At 31.5% G+C, this 15,668-nt stretch overlaps 1 protein-coding gene across 1 annotated transcript in view; it reads left to right on the forward strand.

The window, feature by feature from the left end:
• Nucleotides 1–11,371, forward strand: part of LOC134684282 (DNA-binding protein RFX6-like) — a 31,434-nt gene extending 20,063 nt beyond the window's left edge. Inside the window, exons 7-19 of the mRNA XM_063543568.1 lie at nucleotides 652–756; nucleotides 1,777–1,854; nucleotides 2,540–2,653; nucleotides 3,413–3,462; nucleotides 3,897–3,997; nucleotides 4,669–4,727; nucleotides 5,303–5,447; nucleotides 6,140–6,234; nucleotides 6,827–6,944; nucleotides 7,266–7,388; nucleotides 9,134–9,238; nucleotides 9,611–10,195; nucleotides 11,196–11,371. Coding sequence (XP_063399638.1) covers nucleotides 652–756; nucleotides 1,777–1,854; nucleotides 2,540–2,653; nucleotides 3,413–3,462; nucleotides 3,897–3,997; nucleotides 4,669–4,727; nucleotides 5,303–5,447; nucleotides 6,140–6,234; nucleotides 6,827–6,944; nucleotides 7,266–7,388; nucleotides 9,134–9,238; nucleotides 9,611–10,195; nucleotides 11,196–11,371 — 1,854 coding nt within the window. The remainder of the gene's footprint in view (nucleotides 1–651; nucleotides 757–1,776; nucleotides 1,855–2,539; nucleotides 2,654–3,412; nucleotides 3,463–3,896; nucleotides 3,998–4,668; nucleotides 4,728–5,302; nucleotides 5,448–6,139; nucleotides 6,235–6,826; nucleotides 6,945–7,265; nucleotides 7,389–9,133; nucleotides 9,239–9,610; nucleotides 10,196–11,195) is intronic.
• Nucleotides 11,372–15,668: the final 4,297 nt, after the last annotated feature.

Genomic DNA, 15,668 nt, shown 5'->3' on the forward strand with positions numbered 1-15,668 from the left:
TGTGGAATTTCAAGTCCTTCTAATTATCTCGTGAAGTAAGTGTTCTCAACTTGACAACAAAGACAGTATTCAAAGATATGAAGCATCCCTGAGTGAGGGAGTTATCTCCATGTTTGAACAATTCTATAACGTGTCCGTTTGTGATGATAAATTATAAGATTAAATGACCAAACAAATCACACGTGAGATACGACACCTTTCTTTAAATAACTCTGCTACTCTATAGAATATTGCCCATAATTACAAAGATGCTGATAAATAGTCACATTAAGATGTGAAAGGTGTACTTGGATAACGAAGAAAATGATTTGTGTATAGGAGACTGAAGAATGTTATCATTTTCTGTTCGATATCGCTAGATTGATAACATTTTTAATCCTGATGTCAACAATTAAAGCAAATATAGTTACAATATATCACAACACATTTATAAGAAGTTTACTTTATACTGACACATTAGACCGCCACATTACCTTTATATCTGAATCACACGAATAAAGTATATATTTTATCTTGGATGTACGCATTAAGTATATACGTAATTGATTACAATGTTTATTAAACATGCAATGACATTTGATACATGTACTTATATTTGAAATATAATTGATACTAACGATTTATTATTATTTTCTTTTAATTCGGTAACAGGGATCAAACAGAAAGTACTCTTTAAGTTCAAAAACTGGGACGTTACTACCAGAGTTTCCTGATGCTAGCAATCTTATCTTAGAAGAAGGTGTCGATCGGGACAAGGTAGCTAAATATCACAAGAAAGCAACCTACAAAAAAAATAAAGTGAAAAACGATAACATAACAGACAAAAACAATAATTGAATGATAAAAAAAAAAATCACATAAGAGCCCGACATTTTGAAAATTGAATATTAAAATAGTCAAATATTAATAATAAATAAGAATATGATTTGTATTTCAGCATTTCCCTGAAAATTGAAACATCAATTTCTAAACTTTATTTGCCAAATATGACTGAATTTTAAAATGACCGCCTTGTAACAAACACATTTTGTAACTTAACAAAACAAGATGTTATTATACGCATACCTCGAAGAAAACATATCGTAGCAAACTGGAGCAATATTTTGATCAGCCACCAACGGAAAATACTTACACCAGAAGACATATTTGATTTATACTATTTAGACAATGAAAGAAACAACGTTCACTTAAGTCCCATTTGATATAACGTTTTGCGAAAAAAAATGTTTTGAACGCGTGTTAAAACAGAAAAAAACCCTAACTTAAAAAAGCACAAAATCAAAATCAATTGAAAATATGATTAAGAATTAAATATTATTTTTTAATTTATGAAAACATATGAAAAACATTTCATCATCAAATACTATTAAATAGTGTTTTTATGTTAATATATTTGTTAAAATTGAACGACAAAAACATTCTGAAAAAGAAAAAGAAAATGAACATATTTATAGACAATACTAGATATGTTCACAAACAGTTTCAGTTTACGTTGAAATGTGAAACTGTTTGTAAGTTTATCACACAGTATTTTGTATTGCATTTCCGTAGCATAAGCCATAACATGACACACACACAAGTTCCTATGCATGTATCAATACAACGACTAAAAATAACACTCTGTTCATTCCATCCGTGTGAAGTACTTTCCTGGATTTACTTTTACTGGTAAAACTGAAACCAAAACAATATAGTATTTAGTATAGATAAAGATATGTAAAAGCACAATTTAAACGTTAATGGTTTTATAAAATGTTGTCCAACCTTTTTTTGAAGCTGTACACTTTTATCCTGATGTATAGAACGCATTGTCAAAGAATTCTGGACACAGTGATCAGTGCTAACTTTGACGAGGTTCGTATAATTTGTCAGTTGACATTCGCTGAAATCAAAATTTGATTCGTTTATTACTTTAAATCACCTTGCTGATAGTTTCAAAAGTTTTACTTATTTGAAAAAAATGAAATATCTACAGAAATATATATAAAAAAAAAATAGTGTTTCGTGATCATCGTTTCACGTATTCATAACCAGAACATAATTTTGGTAGACATATCGGGGAGGAACCTGCAATGTATGCATAAGAAACTATATCAAATACATGTGTTGATACAAAATCAAAAAAGGAATAAGAAAGATATACAAATAAACTCATCAAAAATAATAAGTTAACAATTTGGTACGTCAGTACAGTGTTTTCGTCGTCATGAAACTCTTCGACGGCGTTGCAAAATCATATTTACTCAGCATTACGTAACGTCTTCTGTAGAATTTTTTTATTTTTACTTGACTAATTATAATTTTTCTACAAATGAAAAATGGAGGGAAGACTGCTTGATTTAGTTTTCTTCGAAATGATTACAAAGGCGGATATTTTGACGATTCTGTGCACGTAGCATAACAAATCTTGTTTAAATATATAATTATCGTTAATCTTGAGCATTTCCAAATTTCAGATACTTCTTAATCATTAAACTGTTTTGGACAAAAACGTGATATATTATGCCTTACTCTTTTTAATTTACTTTTTAATTTTCAGGTACAAAACTTCTTATTACATTTTTGGCAAGGAATGCCAGAGCATCTATTAGATATTTTAAAAGCTAGCATGATTGCTGATATCATTGGGTTATGCGATTCAATATTGTACAAGGTAAGATTTGACAAAGGCAACCACACTTGAAACCTTAAATATTAGTTTTTGTACTTATTAGTCAAATTTCTCCAGTTATTTCATTGTTTAGACCATAAATGTCACAACGATACACATAATACTTGTGAAGCGAATTAAGTATACTTAAGGGAATGCAAGTTGTCTTTCGTCTTACAGAAAATCGGTTATACAGTTTTGAATCAGACTTCTTAAATACATAGTATATATATATATTACCATTGCATTCAAAGACAAAGTGTTATTATATGTCTTCGGAATAAACAAGTCAAGACGGAGTGAATTTAAGTTACTTTAACTGTGAAGCACGAACTTATATCTATTCTCAGGAAAAATTTAGATAAATTCGATCTTTCATTTACGTGATTTGTTTCGGTACGTCCTTGGTATGGTCACCTTTTCATAGCAAAATCAAAAGAAAATTGGGAAATTTAAATAGGAAGCCAACTTTGTGTTGATTGTAAAATAAACTTTATCAACTGTTCGAGGAAAGTAACAAGATTGACCTCTTGAATAACTAGTTCAAGACATTTGGTGACAGAAATCATATTTTGAAATTAATAACCTAGTTAAGATTATTGGTATCATACTAGTGTCTCTTGATTCAAGTGGACAAACTGTATGTCATATTATATCGTTATGTTTTGAACATATTGTTAATAATATTTTCCATTTGATACTCATTCAAAGAATCTTATTGTTTGGAATGCAACTGTAAACTATCTTTTATAATTTGAACAGGTTATGATAGACGTTCTTATTCCTACCACCATCCAAGATTTACCTGAAAGGTAGGGTTAAAGTAGTGATGGTATAATTGTTGGCATTCCTACCTATTATATCTATTTGTTTTGCTTACAACTTTCTGTCAATATATTTGAATTGTCATACAAGTTAGAGGTTTAGCTAGCTATACCACCAAGTTAAATCAACCACATTCTACATAAGAAAATGCATGTACCAAGTCACTCGTTTCAGGTTATATATGAGTTTGCCATTTGAAAAGTGACTTTTGGTAAACTTTTTTTGATAATGTTTTTTTTTATACAGTTCTACTAAAGTTTGCCTATCCCTTTGTTTGCTGATAAATATTTTGATCAATTATTTAAACATATGGTAAGTGCCTTATCGGAAGTAAAGACAAGGATAGCACGCACAGGAAATAATTTGGTTTAAATTCTACAAATTTTGCTTTTCAAACTTTTATTGATTTACCATATTTTAGTTTAGCTGCAGAATTGAAAATGTTTGTGAAGAAGTTACCATACTGGATAGAGAATGCTTTAGAGGACTCACCAGAACATTTACTCAATAAAAAGATAGAAGGTAGAATTATAGATTATTGAATAAAAAATGCAGTGAATATATATAAGATTAGTAAAAAAATCATTTGTAGTTAGATATCGAATTGAACAGTACTATTAAATGATCAGATAAATATTTAACTGAAATATGAGGCATATAGTTGAAAGATATAGATAACCTGTTCCAGAGGAAAACAGGTAAAATTAAAGAAAGATTAGAACACGTGAAAGTTTAAATTGAGAGGCAAAAGATACCAGAGAGACATTCAAACCCAAAGTAGTAAACAATCTCCCAACGCTATGACTTAGAGACAAACAACAGTACACAAAACACATCATAGAAAACTAAAGACCGATCAATTATTTGGAATACATGCAAGTACATAGAATTGGTTGGATAACTATGTAAGTCAAATAAAAAAACAAATAATCCGTTATATTTGCTTTCATAATACACAAAACGGATAACACGAATAATAAAATCAGTCAGTAAAACAACATTGAAAGAAAGAAAAAACCCAACGTCAACATATAGACAACCATTCAACAATCAATGGTCCAGACAGATAAACTTAATACAAGGACATCTGGTTTGGATCAGTCAGCTTTACAAACTTTTAACTGTATATTTTAAGAATCAGTTAATTTACTTCGATGAAGATTATAATTATTTGCATTGGTATTTTTTTTCAGTTACAAAAGGATTCATTCAAAGCATAAAAAGACAAATATCTTTTATACAGTTAGCTCAAGTATGTACTTTATGACAAATTAATTAACTTTTACTGCCAACATGGTTTTAAATTTCAATCAACGCGAAGGAGATTGAATAAAGCGGCATACTTCTTCTTCTTGAGACACTCTCTTCCTTATTTGGATGTTGATAAATAATTGAAAACATTTGTAAAGTAGTATTTGAAAATGATGATACATAAAAGCCCACAAAAGACTCAAAGATGTTAATTTGCTATAAGTCTAAATCAGTCCATGTTTAATAATTGATCAAATATACATTGTTTTGACTTTGATAGATATATTGATGATTATTATGAATAAACTAGAATAACAAAACTACAAAACGCCATGGAAAATGCAAAACGAAAACTCTCTAATCTTATGATAAATAGAAAACTCAAAAGCTCAAAGACATCAAACGGCGGGAAACATATTCCTGTTTGGTAAGGGCATTTTCTTATTTAGAAAATAGTGGCATAAACTTACTCTTAGATGAAGCTACATCTCTCACTTGTATTACAGTCTCGTAAAATTCCATTATACTGGCATCAATGTGTTAGCAAAACAAACAGAAATAACTTTTTCTTCATAGACAACAAGGGGCGTTTTGATGAATCACGATTTAGCCAACCAGATGATAGAAGATATAGCGGAAATAAACTTCTTGGAGATATGTTGTCAAGCTGGATTTATAGAACCACATACTACAGAAACATTTAGGGAATCAATACAAGACTGTAAGTCATACACAGAATTAATGAATTTCATAGAAATTCGTCATAAATACCAAGCCTATAATTTAGCGTTTTTTGTCTTTAGACTTATAAAATGATTTCGAATCATACAGGTGGAAGGCTAGATCAACTATGAAATAAAAATCAAATATATAGAATAAATTTTGTACTTGAATCTAACATACTATATGTGATAAGATTTTATCAAACGTAATATTTCGTAATGTTTCTCACTTTACAAGTCTTTTTCTTCAAATTTGACAACTATTAAACACAAAAGAACCTTATGTTGCCCAGTCTTCATGTGTCTGTGACTAAAAGAGATCACTTGTGTGACAATGCAAATTCATTATTCGAAGATAAAACTGATAAGTCTACGACAACAAACGTAAAACGAACAATAAACAAACAACAAAAAATACACAATAGATAGAAAAATAGAGACTGAGCAATGCTAACCTCACCAAAAACCGGGGTTTATATCAAAAGGTACGTGTCGAAATCGGGGGTTATCTCAAAAGGCACGTGTCACCTGATGTATTATGCGTGCTGTGCTTTTTATAATGTTACCCGTCTTCTTGTTGCTTGTCTTTTTATTGGTGAAATGGTTCTTTCTTGCTTCATTCCATGATTGCCTCTTGGTTATTTCTTTACTTCAAACCAAATAATTTAAGATACGTTATATTTACTTGTAGTTTTTGATGAGTTCCAGAATCTTCTTACAAAACAAGCCCCTATAGAAGGTTACACAGAATGGCTGGATACAATTATTGATACATGTGTTTTACAGGTAAGAATTGGTTTATGTGATTATCAAGAAATGTATGTTACATAGACGAATTGTATAATACAGGCATCCCTTCATGGATCTCTACAACTATCATTTATGGGTACAGCCATTAATACACGTGTATAATACAGGCATCCCTTCATGGATCTCTACAACTATCATTTTTGGGTACAGCCATTAATACACGTAAGTCACAGATAAAAATTGAGGCATTCAAATATTCATACACGTCATGTGTATTTCAATTAGAATCGCTTATTAAATAATTCTTTTTCATATTTGCATTACCATTGAGACTCTAGTTGCACCGAAAGAGTAGGCAGTTTCTGCTGCATTACTAATACCCGTCATGATCATAATGACAAATAAAATTCATCGTATTTTGAGATACCACACACGAGGAAAGGAAGGCGATATAGGAATTTGGAACTTTGTCGTTTAACAGTGTTATTATTTATTATCTACATCCACTGAAACAATTAAATAATAATGAAATGGATTTGTTTTTTGTAAATTTAACTAGTCTGATTTTCGCACTACGTTGACACAAGCAAAGTTTAAAATCAAAACCATAATGCTTTACCATTTTCAGGCAGGTAAATCGAGTAAACTAACTTTCCGTGACAAAGCAGCGAGGTTTCTATTACAGTGGACAGTGTTCAGTTCTTTATTTATGAGAGATATGACATTACATAGTGCTACAAGTTTTGGTAAGTGTATTGTAAACATTTAAAATAAGTTATGAGTTTACGTCATGGGGACAGTTTATTCATAAATAATAAATCTACTCTAAGGGATGAGTTTTTTTTTTTTTTTTATTCAAACAGAGTTGCGAATAAAACTCTGCTAAATAAGATAGTTTTGAAATCTCAAAGCAGTGTAATACAAGAACCTTTTGGCGATTAATATGCCAAACATTTATAATTGTTCGTACCTATATGCAGGTGATTGTTATGTTCCCCTTATGTATACACGAACATAATATTATTTGATTTTTTAAAGTATCATTACTAACACTAATTTGTTTACAGGATCTTTCCATTTAATTCGTTTGATGTTTGACGAGTATGTCTTCCTGGTCATGGAAACTCAACAACAACAATCAAAAGATCAAGTTCTCCAGAAAAATTTGAAACGAATCATGAAGAATGCAGGTATGTTTAATATAGTGGCATGTATATGCATGGTTCCTGGGTACATTTAAAAGCATAATAAAGGCATCAAAGATGAACTGGCGTTTTTTCTATACATTTGTGTTTTTTCTACACCAACATTCAATTATCTTTGTACTGATACATTGCCAAATATTTATGGTATGGGGTAACCATCTCCTGAAATGTACAACATTGTCATACAATTATTCTTATAGTCAACACAATAACAAACCAATGTCTAAGCAAAGAGAACGAATTAATTATAAAATAGATAATATTGATCTTTATGACCTCCTGAAAATATACTTACACGAAACTTATATTTTTCATTGTTTACTTGTATGAATTGTATCTTGGATGGAGAGTTGTCTAATTGGCACTTATACCACATCTTCCTATATCTATATATTATGTATCATATATATATACAGAAAAGTCCAATAATATCCTTCATGTAGGTTTATCGGTCAGGGATAGTCCAATAATATCCTTCATGTAGGTTTATCGGTCAGGGATAGTCCAATAATATCCTTCATGTAGGTTTATCGGTCAGGGATAGTCCAATAATATCCTTCATGTAGGTTTATCGGTCGGGGATAGTCCAATAATATCCTTCATGTAGGTTTATCGGTCGGGGATAGTCCAATAATATCCTTCATGTAGGTTTATCGGTCGGGGATAGTCCAATAATATCCTTCATGTAGGTTTATCGGTCGGGGATAGTCCAATAATATCCTTCATGTAGGTTTATCGGTCGGGGATAGTCCAATAATATCCTTCATGTAGGTTTATCGGTCAGGGATAGTTCAATAATATCCTTCATGTAGGTTTATCGGTCGGGGATAGTCCAATAATATCCTTCATGTAGGTTTATCGGTCAGGGATAGTCCAATAATATCCTTCATGTAGGTTTATCGGTCAGGGATAGTCCAATAATATCCTTCATGTAGGTTTATCGGTCAGGGATAGTCCAATAATATCCTTCATGTAGGTTTATCGGTCAGGGATAGTCCAATAATATCCTTCATGTAGGTTTATCGGTCGGGGATAGTCCAATAATATCCTTCATGTAGGTTTATCGGTCAGGGATAGTCCAATAATATCCTTCATGTAGGTTTATCGGTCAGGGATAGTCCAATAATATCCTTCATGTAGGTTTATCGGTCAGGGATAGTCCAATAATATCCTTCATGTAGGTTTATCGGTCAGGGATAGTCCAATAATATCCTTCATGTAGGTTTATCGGTCAGGGATAGTCCAATAATATCCTTCATGTAGGTTTATCGGTCAGGGATAGTTGCAAACCAGTTATAAATAATTATAAATATTTCAAGATATTTAATTTTTGCAACAAATTTCATATCTTGTTACTGAGGAAAACAGATTTAGTTTTATTTTCAAATAATTAACGAAAGAAGCTAGCTCCACGACATGTATTTAGAAATGCAGATACTTTTAGTGCTTTGAATAAAGTTTTGTAAATTATGATGGAAATCTTCATATATTTGAATAAGGTATTATTTCCAAAATGTTTTATTTTCCTGTATTTGCATATTTTTTTCTGTATTCTTTCAAATACATGTATCCACTACCGTTTCAATATTTTTATTCGTGTGTGAATCAATTGATCTATTATTATCGTATTATCTTCATCCGAACGCTTTACACAGAGCTCAACATTAATAGTATACACGCCAACCTGATTATTTTGAACATACTTAACAGCAATTTTTATGAAATTTCAGAGGAAATAAAGACACAAGCCAAACATAGAACACCTTCATCTAAGCTGCAACATTCACCAAAGAATAGAAAGCGTAAACATAGCGACGAACAATACGAAAGCACAGGTAATTTTATGTTAGAAATATTACACTTTTCCACATTCAATAGTTAGTTAGTTTGTTTTACCCAATTCCCTATAAGTTCGAACAAGTCATGACAGACCTTTTTTTGACTAGAGACCTCCATGGCAATAATCGATCGGTTTTTGAAATAAAAATGAAAATACTACCTTTTAAATTGGGTATGTGTGAAGTGCTTTTCTGGATTGAAATTCATCAGGAACCCTCATACCAAAACATGTTATAACCAAGAATGTACACGAGGAGCCTTATGACCAAAAGTGACATTGAAAAGCATACGTTTGAGCATTATTTATAGGTTAAAGAAATCATCTTCCTTTTGATATTTACATACAATTTTTATTTTTCACACTTTAGATGAAGCAGACATTAGAGGCCAGGATGAACACAGACACATCTTGCCAAATAATAACAATTATATGCCAATGGCTGGAACAGCGTTTTCTAGACCTGTTCCGTCAAGTATTCGTGATCCGTGTTCTTTATCATTTGCCGAGGAGTCATGCCGAGGAAATGTTACGAATCCGTCCCTGTCGTTGTCGCCACTTAAACATTATACACCCTTTAATAGTGCTTCATTTGACAGACCTACTTATTTATCTCAATACGGACTGAACTCTTATAATGACATAATAGGCACCGGAAGTAGTCTAACAGCGACCAGAATGCAACCGTATACGGACTCTCATTCTCAATCATTTAGTCATATTCCATTTAGTGCCAGCATGCCTCAGCCTCCAAGTGCGTACTGGACATCAGACAGTCGACCACACACTTATCATGACCATTATACACCGTATAGTTATAATAAACTTTCAACTCCATATGAGACTCTGAACAAAGGATCGTTTCTGAGGGGTGCCGCTTACCAGGACGTTCTGAACAGAGCCACATTAGAATCACACCGACCATACTATAGAAGTCATCATGATTATAATCAAGGTACAGTCATGTCAATAATACTATTAATCAATGAGATTCATCTGATCATGCCATTGTTATCCGGGTACTTCAATCTGTGAAAATATATTAAGAACAGTCGGGGCATGTTCAGCATTTATGTTATTCCTATACATTATTATGGCTGTTATAAGAAAGAGGATATGCTAAGTTTTACATGATATACGCCGATACATTTACCGAAAAAAACCTCAGTTTTACCACAGACATACAGTTATTATAATGATTAGAAAATATTAAATTCGCAGTTAAATACAAGTAAAAAGCTCACTCTTAAACTAACGTTCGATATGTAGAAAAAATACAGTAAATACACAAATAAAAAAATCATAAAATCGATACTCCAATACCACTTCAAACAGACAAGGCATAGAAATGTGTTCATACAATGTGTATTAACGCATCTATCAAAAGAGATCCACTTAATAATATATTTAAACTGTATGATTATTAAAAGGAAACTATACGGCAATCTTAAAAAAACCATTCCGCATACAAACAGATTGATACGTTTGATCTAAAACAAATAACAATTTGCATCTAATCCAGAGGTGCTGATTAATATCTTTCTAAAACACATATTAACCTAAAGATTTCTAGGTTGTCCCCAACAAATATAATGATAATTAAATACAGTGGCACTTCAGTTGTTTGGGTTATTTTGTCGCTTTTGAAATTTGAGATTTTCAGAAGTTAACATAGTTGGTATTATTTATATTAATAAAGGCAACATTAGTATACCGTTGTTCGAAACTCATTAATCGATTGAGAAAAAAATTAAAACTGATGGAAACACATCAACTATAAGAGGAAAACAACGACACAACAGAAACACAACACTAAAATGCAACACACACAGAAACGAACTATTATAAAACAATGGCCACTTTCCTGGTTTAGGACATTTAAAAACAAATGATGGGTTGAACCTGTTTTGTTGGCTAGCCAAACCTCCCGCTTTTAACAAATTCCTATATTTCAGTAAATGGTCATTTATCTGTGAACGGTTACAACAGTACGTTTATGGATATAGCTCAACCATCTCCACAATACGGCCGCCAGGAGTCGCTGTTTTACCAAGATGATCTGTATTCAGGGACTATAGGCACACCATTCTCTACAATGACAAAGCCATATTTAACAGCGACTTTTCGATGATACAAATGTTTTCTGAAATTTATTTGCTCAAATTATAAATAAAATTATTTATTGCTTATAAATATGATATTTATTTCATTTGCTTATATTTATATTATTTCAAACAAAGCAGGAATACTTTAAAATGTATCAGATGAATTAAGGTGTTGGAAGTAGTGTGATAATGTAAAAGTGTTTAAGTGTCTCAGTACTACTCTTACATTTTTGATGGGTATACCTATAAATACTTAATAGACAAAATAAAAAATGGTACGAGTGCCCATAAGACAACTCTCCATTTAAGTTCCAATCTGTACAAGTAAATCATTTTACTGCCTGTACCAAGTCAGGAATATGACAGTTCTGGTCCTTTCGTTTTTGATGTGTTTTGTCTTTTGCCTTTGCCATGGGATTAGGGACTTTCCGATTACATTTTCCTCTGAGTTCAGTATTTTTGTGATTTTACTTTTCATTATAGGTCAAAGTAAGGTCTTCAACACGGAGCCTTAAGTCTGTAATAATAACAAATGTGTAATTACGGGTTCTCTAATTTATGCCATAAATAGCATAAAGTGTCTGACAAAACGTTCACTAATGATGTCTGCTTTGATTTTAAAAAATCGCACGGCTGACTGAAACATTGTATCATCGGTTGAGGTCAGTATCATAATATATTTCATTCCCAGTAAGATGATTTTTATAACGTTTACAATATGTGATGAAAATACAAATGCTACAGCTCTCCAACGACAAAACCATCTTAAAGACATCTATATGTCGGCGTACAGTCAGGGTAATTATGTTAATTGTTCATATGTCTTTCCTTACTGGTATTTTTTTCTGTGTGCTAACTGTCTTAATGATGAGAATATTTGATGTATGTGTTCCATCTTGAATGTTGCCTTTTTGTTTTGTGGTTTGTTTCTGAGTATTTTATTGTTTTTGAGTGTTTGCTTTTAAAAAAATATAAATCGTACCAATCTTGTGTATTTATCTGTCCTGAATATTCTTCCATTCATTTGTATTGAAGTCCTGTCATGTCATGTTTGTCATTTTAGTGTTATATTTAACATTGCCATAAAAGTAGGAGGTTTGGTTAGCTACAAAACCAGACTCAACCCACCATTTTTCTTTAAATGTACCAAGTAAGGAAAATAGCAATTGTTATCTTATAGTTCGTTTCTGTGTGTTGCATTGTATTTGTTTTTTTTTGTTGCCCTTTATTGTTTCTTTTGTTTCGTTCTTTTCCTCTTCTATTTGATGCGTTTCCCTCAGTTTTAGTTTGTAACCCGGATTTGTTTTCTCTAAACCGATTGATGTCTTTCGAACAGCGGTATACTACTGTTACTTTTATTTACAAAACTTGCCCCGATAAATCACATTAACTACCATTAGAAACGATCCCATCGAATTAATAGTTTATATTTTGTCCCACTTCTTGAATAAACGATATAATATAACGTTTGTATATAGGACACCCGAAGTACAAAACAAATAGAAAGTGATTCCATTTAACAATTCATACAATAGTCATGGCGTTAATCATACATACAACTTCTAATATATATTGCATTAACCTTGTGTATCTATAAGCTCAAATTTTTCCGTGTGCTTGCTTTCAGTAATCTCGTTGATCGTTTTTTCTCCTGATTTATTCAGTACTTATCTGTTGAGGAAGCCTTTAGATTTACCTGATTTGTACAGTTTGTTCCAATATTGTGCTGTTAAAAGATCTTTTCAGTGTAAGACCACAGAGATTTGATCGCCCATTAACATATATATGAGTGGCCGTTCATATGAGTGGCCGTTCATGTCATTTGCGCGATTATATACGCGTATATAATTTTCAACGCGTATATATACGCGTATATTGTGGTTTTCAACGCGTATATTGTGGTTTTCAACGCGTATATTGTGGTTTTCAACGCGTATATTATCGTTTTGTACGCGTATATTGTTAAAATAAACACGTTTATACTTTATTCCAATTTATTTATCATATACGCGTTAATAAACACGACATCATATTTTATAAGCCTGAATGAAAAAAGGTTTACGTCTAGTGGTTGTCTTTACACTAGTACCGACTGGTTAAATTCCTGGTCTTCAGTATTTGGTTCTTTTTTGGATATTTAGTTCTAACGTTTTCAACGTTTTCATTCTCCTTTCTGACCATTTTAATTTTTCGACACGTATTATAAAATATGTCCGCTGCATAATATCTCTAACTATTATTTAATCTTTAAAATGGTTATAAAAAACACCCTAGACCTGTCTTTAATATCAATAATGTAATGCAACGTAAAATACACCAAAAGTATACTCACACCACTTCTTCCTATATCAAGATATTGTACATGCGACTGCAACATATACTCTCTACAAATTTACAGAAAAATTACCTAATCCAGGTAAAAAGTAAAAAGTAAAATCACAAACATACTTAACTCTGGGGGAAATTCAAAACGGAAAGTCCCTTATCATATGGCAAAATCAAAAGCTGAAACACATCAAACGAATGGATAACAACTATCATATACCATGTATACCTGGCATTTGTAAATGCATTTTCTTATGTAGAACATGATGGATTAAACTTGGATTAAACCTGGGTTTATAGCTAGCCAAACCTGTCACTTGTTCGACAGTCCCATTATATAGACAACGATGTGTGAACAAAACAAACAAACACACTAAGTAAAACTGTAAAAATATAAAAATAAGGGTACAGCAGTCATTATAATGTTATGATCTTAATCCCCATCAAAACAAGCAAATAACAAAAGTTAAAGACAAGAATACAAAAATGTGCAATTATAGCACAATAACTGGATGTATATGAATAGCTCCACATCATATGTATCAAAGAAATTCAAAATTACATATATATTTAGCAAAAATGAAAGACAAGAATACAAAAATAATCATAGAACAATAACACAATGACGGGTTGCATAAGTATAGTGCCGCGTATGTATCAAAGAAACACAAAACGGCATATAGTTAAATCACATAAGCAATAATGAAAGACAAGAATACATACACTATCATAGAACATTCATGGAATGTATGAATATATAGTCACGTCAAATAAATATCACCAAAAAAAGACTAAACAGTAAAAGTAATATTCATAAAGACAAATTAAATAATAATAGAGTACGAGAAAGTGATGCAATAGTTGTATTGTAATATCTGCTAGTGTTGTTACATTCACCATTCTAAGAAACGAGGGCAGAAATGAAACTTACCGGATCTGACTTGTAGTTTTCGTATAATGTGAGGGCAAATTGTGGTGCTTCTCCTATATAAAACACGAACTGACCATTTGAAACACCTAAGTTATCGCCTGGTGTGTTTTGTTAAATGATCAGCTCTGTGTGTATGAATGATATGCTGAGCAATGCATCTTATTATTTTACAAAGTTTTGTTTAGTAACGGTACAGTGTGTACTTGAATAATTGTGATTTTTGATGTCATTGCTTTCAGTTTTTTTGGCTTTAATTTGTATTTTTACCATGTTCCTTTCCCTTTAATTATGGCTTGATACATTGCAATTTTCAAACTTGCATACAGGAAGGATTGTAATTGTTTTTAAATACAAAAACAAAACTGCATAATTTCAATCGGATTGAGATAATCGTAAGAAAAGAATTTATAATCAATACACTAATTCTTTTAGATTTTGTTGATATAAACATTACCATACATTGCAAACATAAAACCTACGCATCTGCCAAAGGGGAATGTAAAAGACTCTACACAGATATTAAATCTCTTTGAAAGCTAAATAACTTGTAGAGATATTCACCTTTTGTGTTTTAATTTTGTCAGTCTATCAAAACAGGTAAATATACTTATAAAAGATGAAAGTTTGTCGTCCGTGACAACCAAGTCATGTATCCGTACTTAGATTAACACTTCTAAGCGGGAGATCTGGACAACCACCACTTATTTAAACAACACAGTATTTGTGCAACGGTTCATATTGATTTTCAAATGCGGTTCACACGCGGGATAAGAAATTAATCTTATTTTGTATTAGGTTATCCTTTGGTGGAGGACATTTTTTAAATGTTAAAATTGACGGGAATTTGGTTAAAGGATATATCATTTTATAGTTTTCCGTTTCATCTGGAAACATTTGGTATGTGACAAGTTTGTTTGGACAATCTCTTATTGTTCCACCGTGAGAAAACCTTCCTTTAATAACTAAACGACATTTTAAATGACAAATCATTCTTTTGTTCTAGAAATTAATGAACCTTTTGACAGTGACAAATCGAGTGCAGATTCCTCAGTTGCTATTAATAAACT

The sequence above is a fragment of the Mytilus trossulus genome, chromosome 9 (genome assembly GCF_036588685.1).
Source record: "Mytilus trossulus isolate FHL-02 chromosome 9, PNRI_Mtr1.1.1.hap1, whole genome shotgun sequence".
Lineage (NCBI taxonomy): Eukaryota > Metazoa > Mollusca > Bivalvia > Mytilida > Mytilidae > Mytilus > Mytilus trossulus.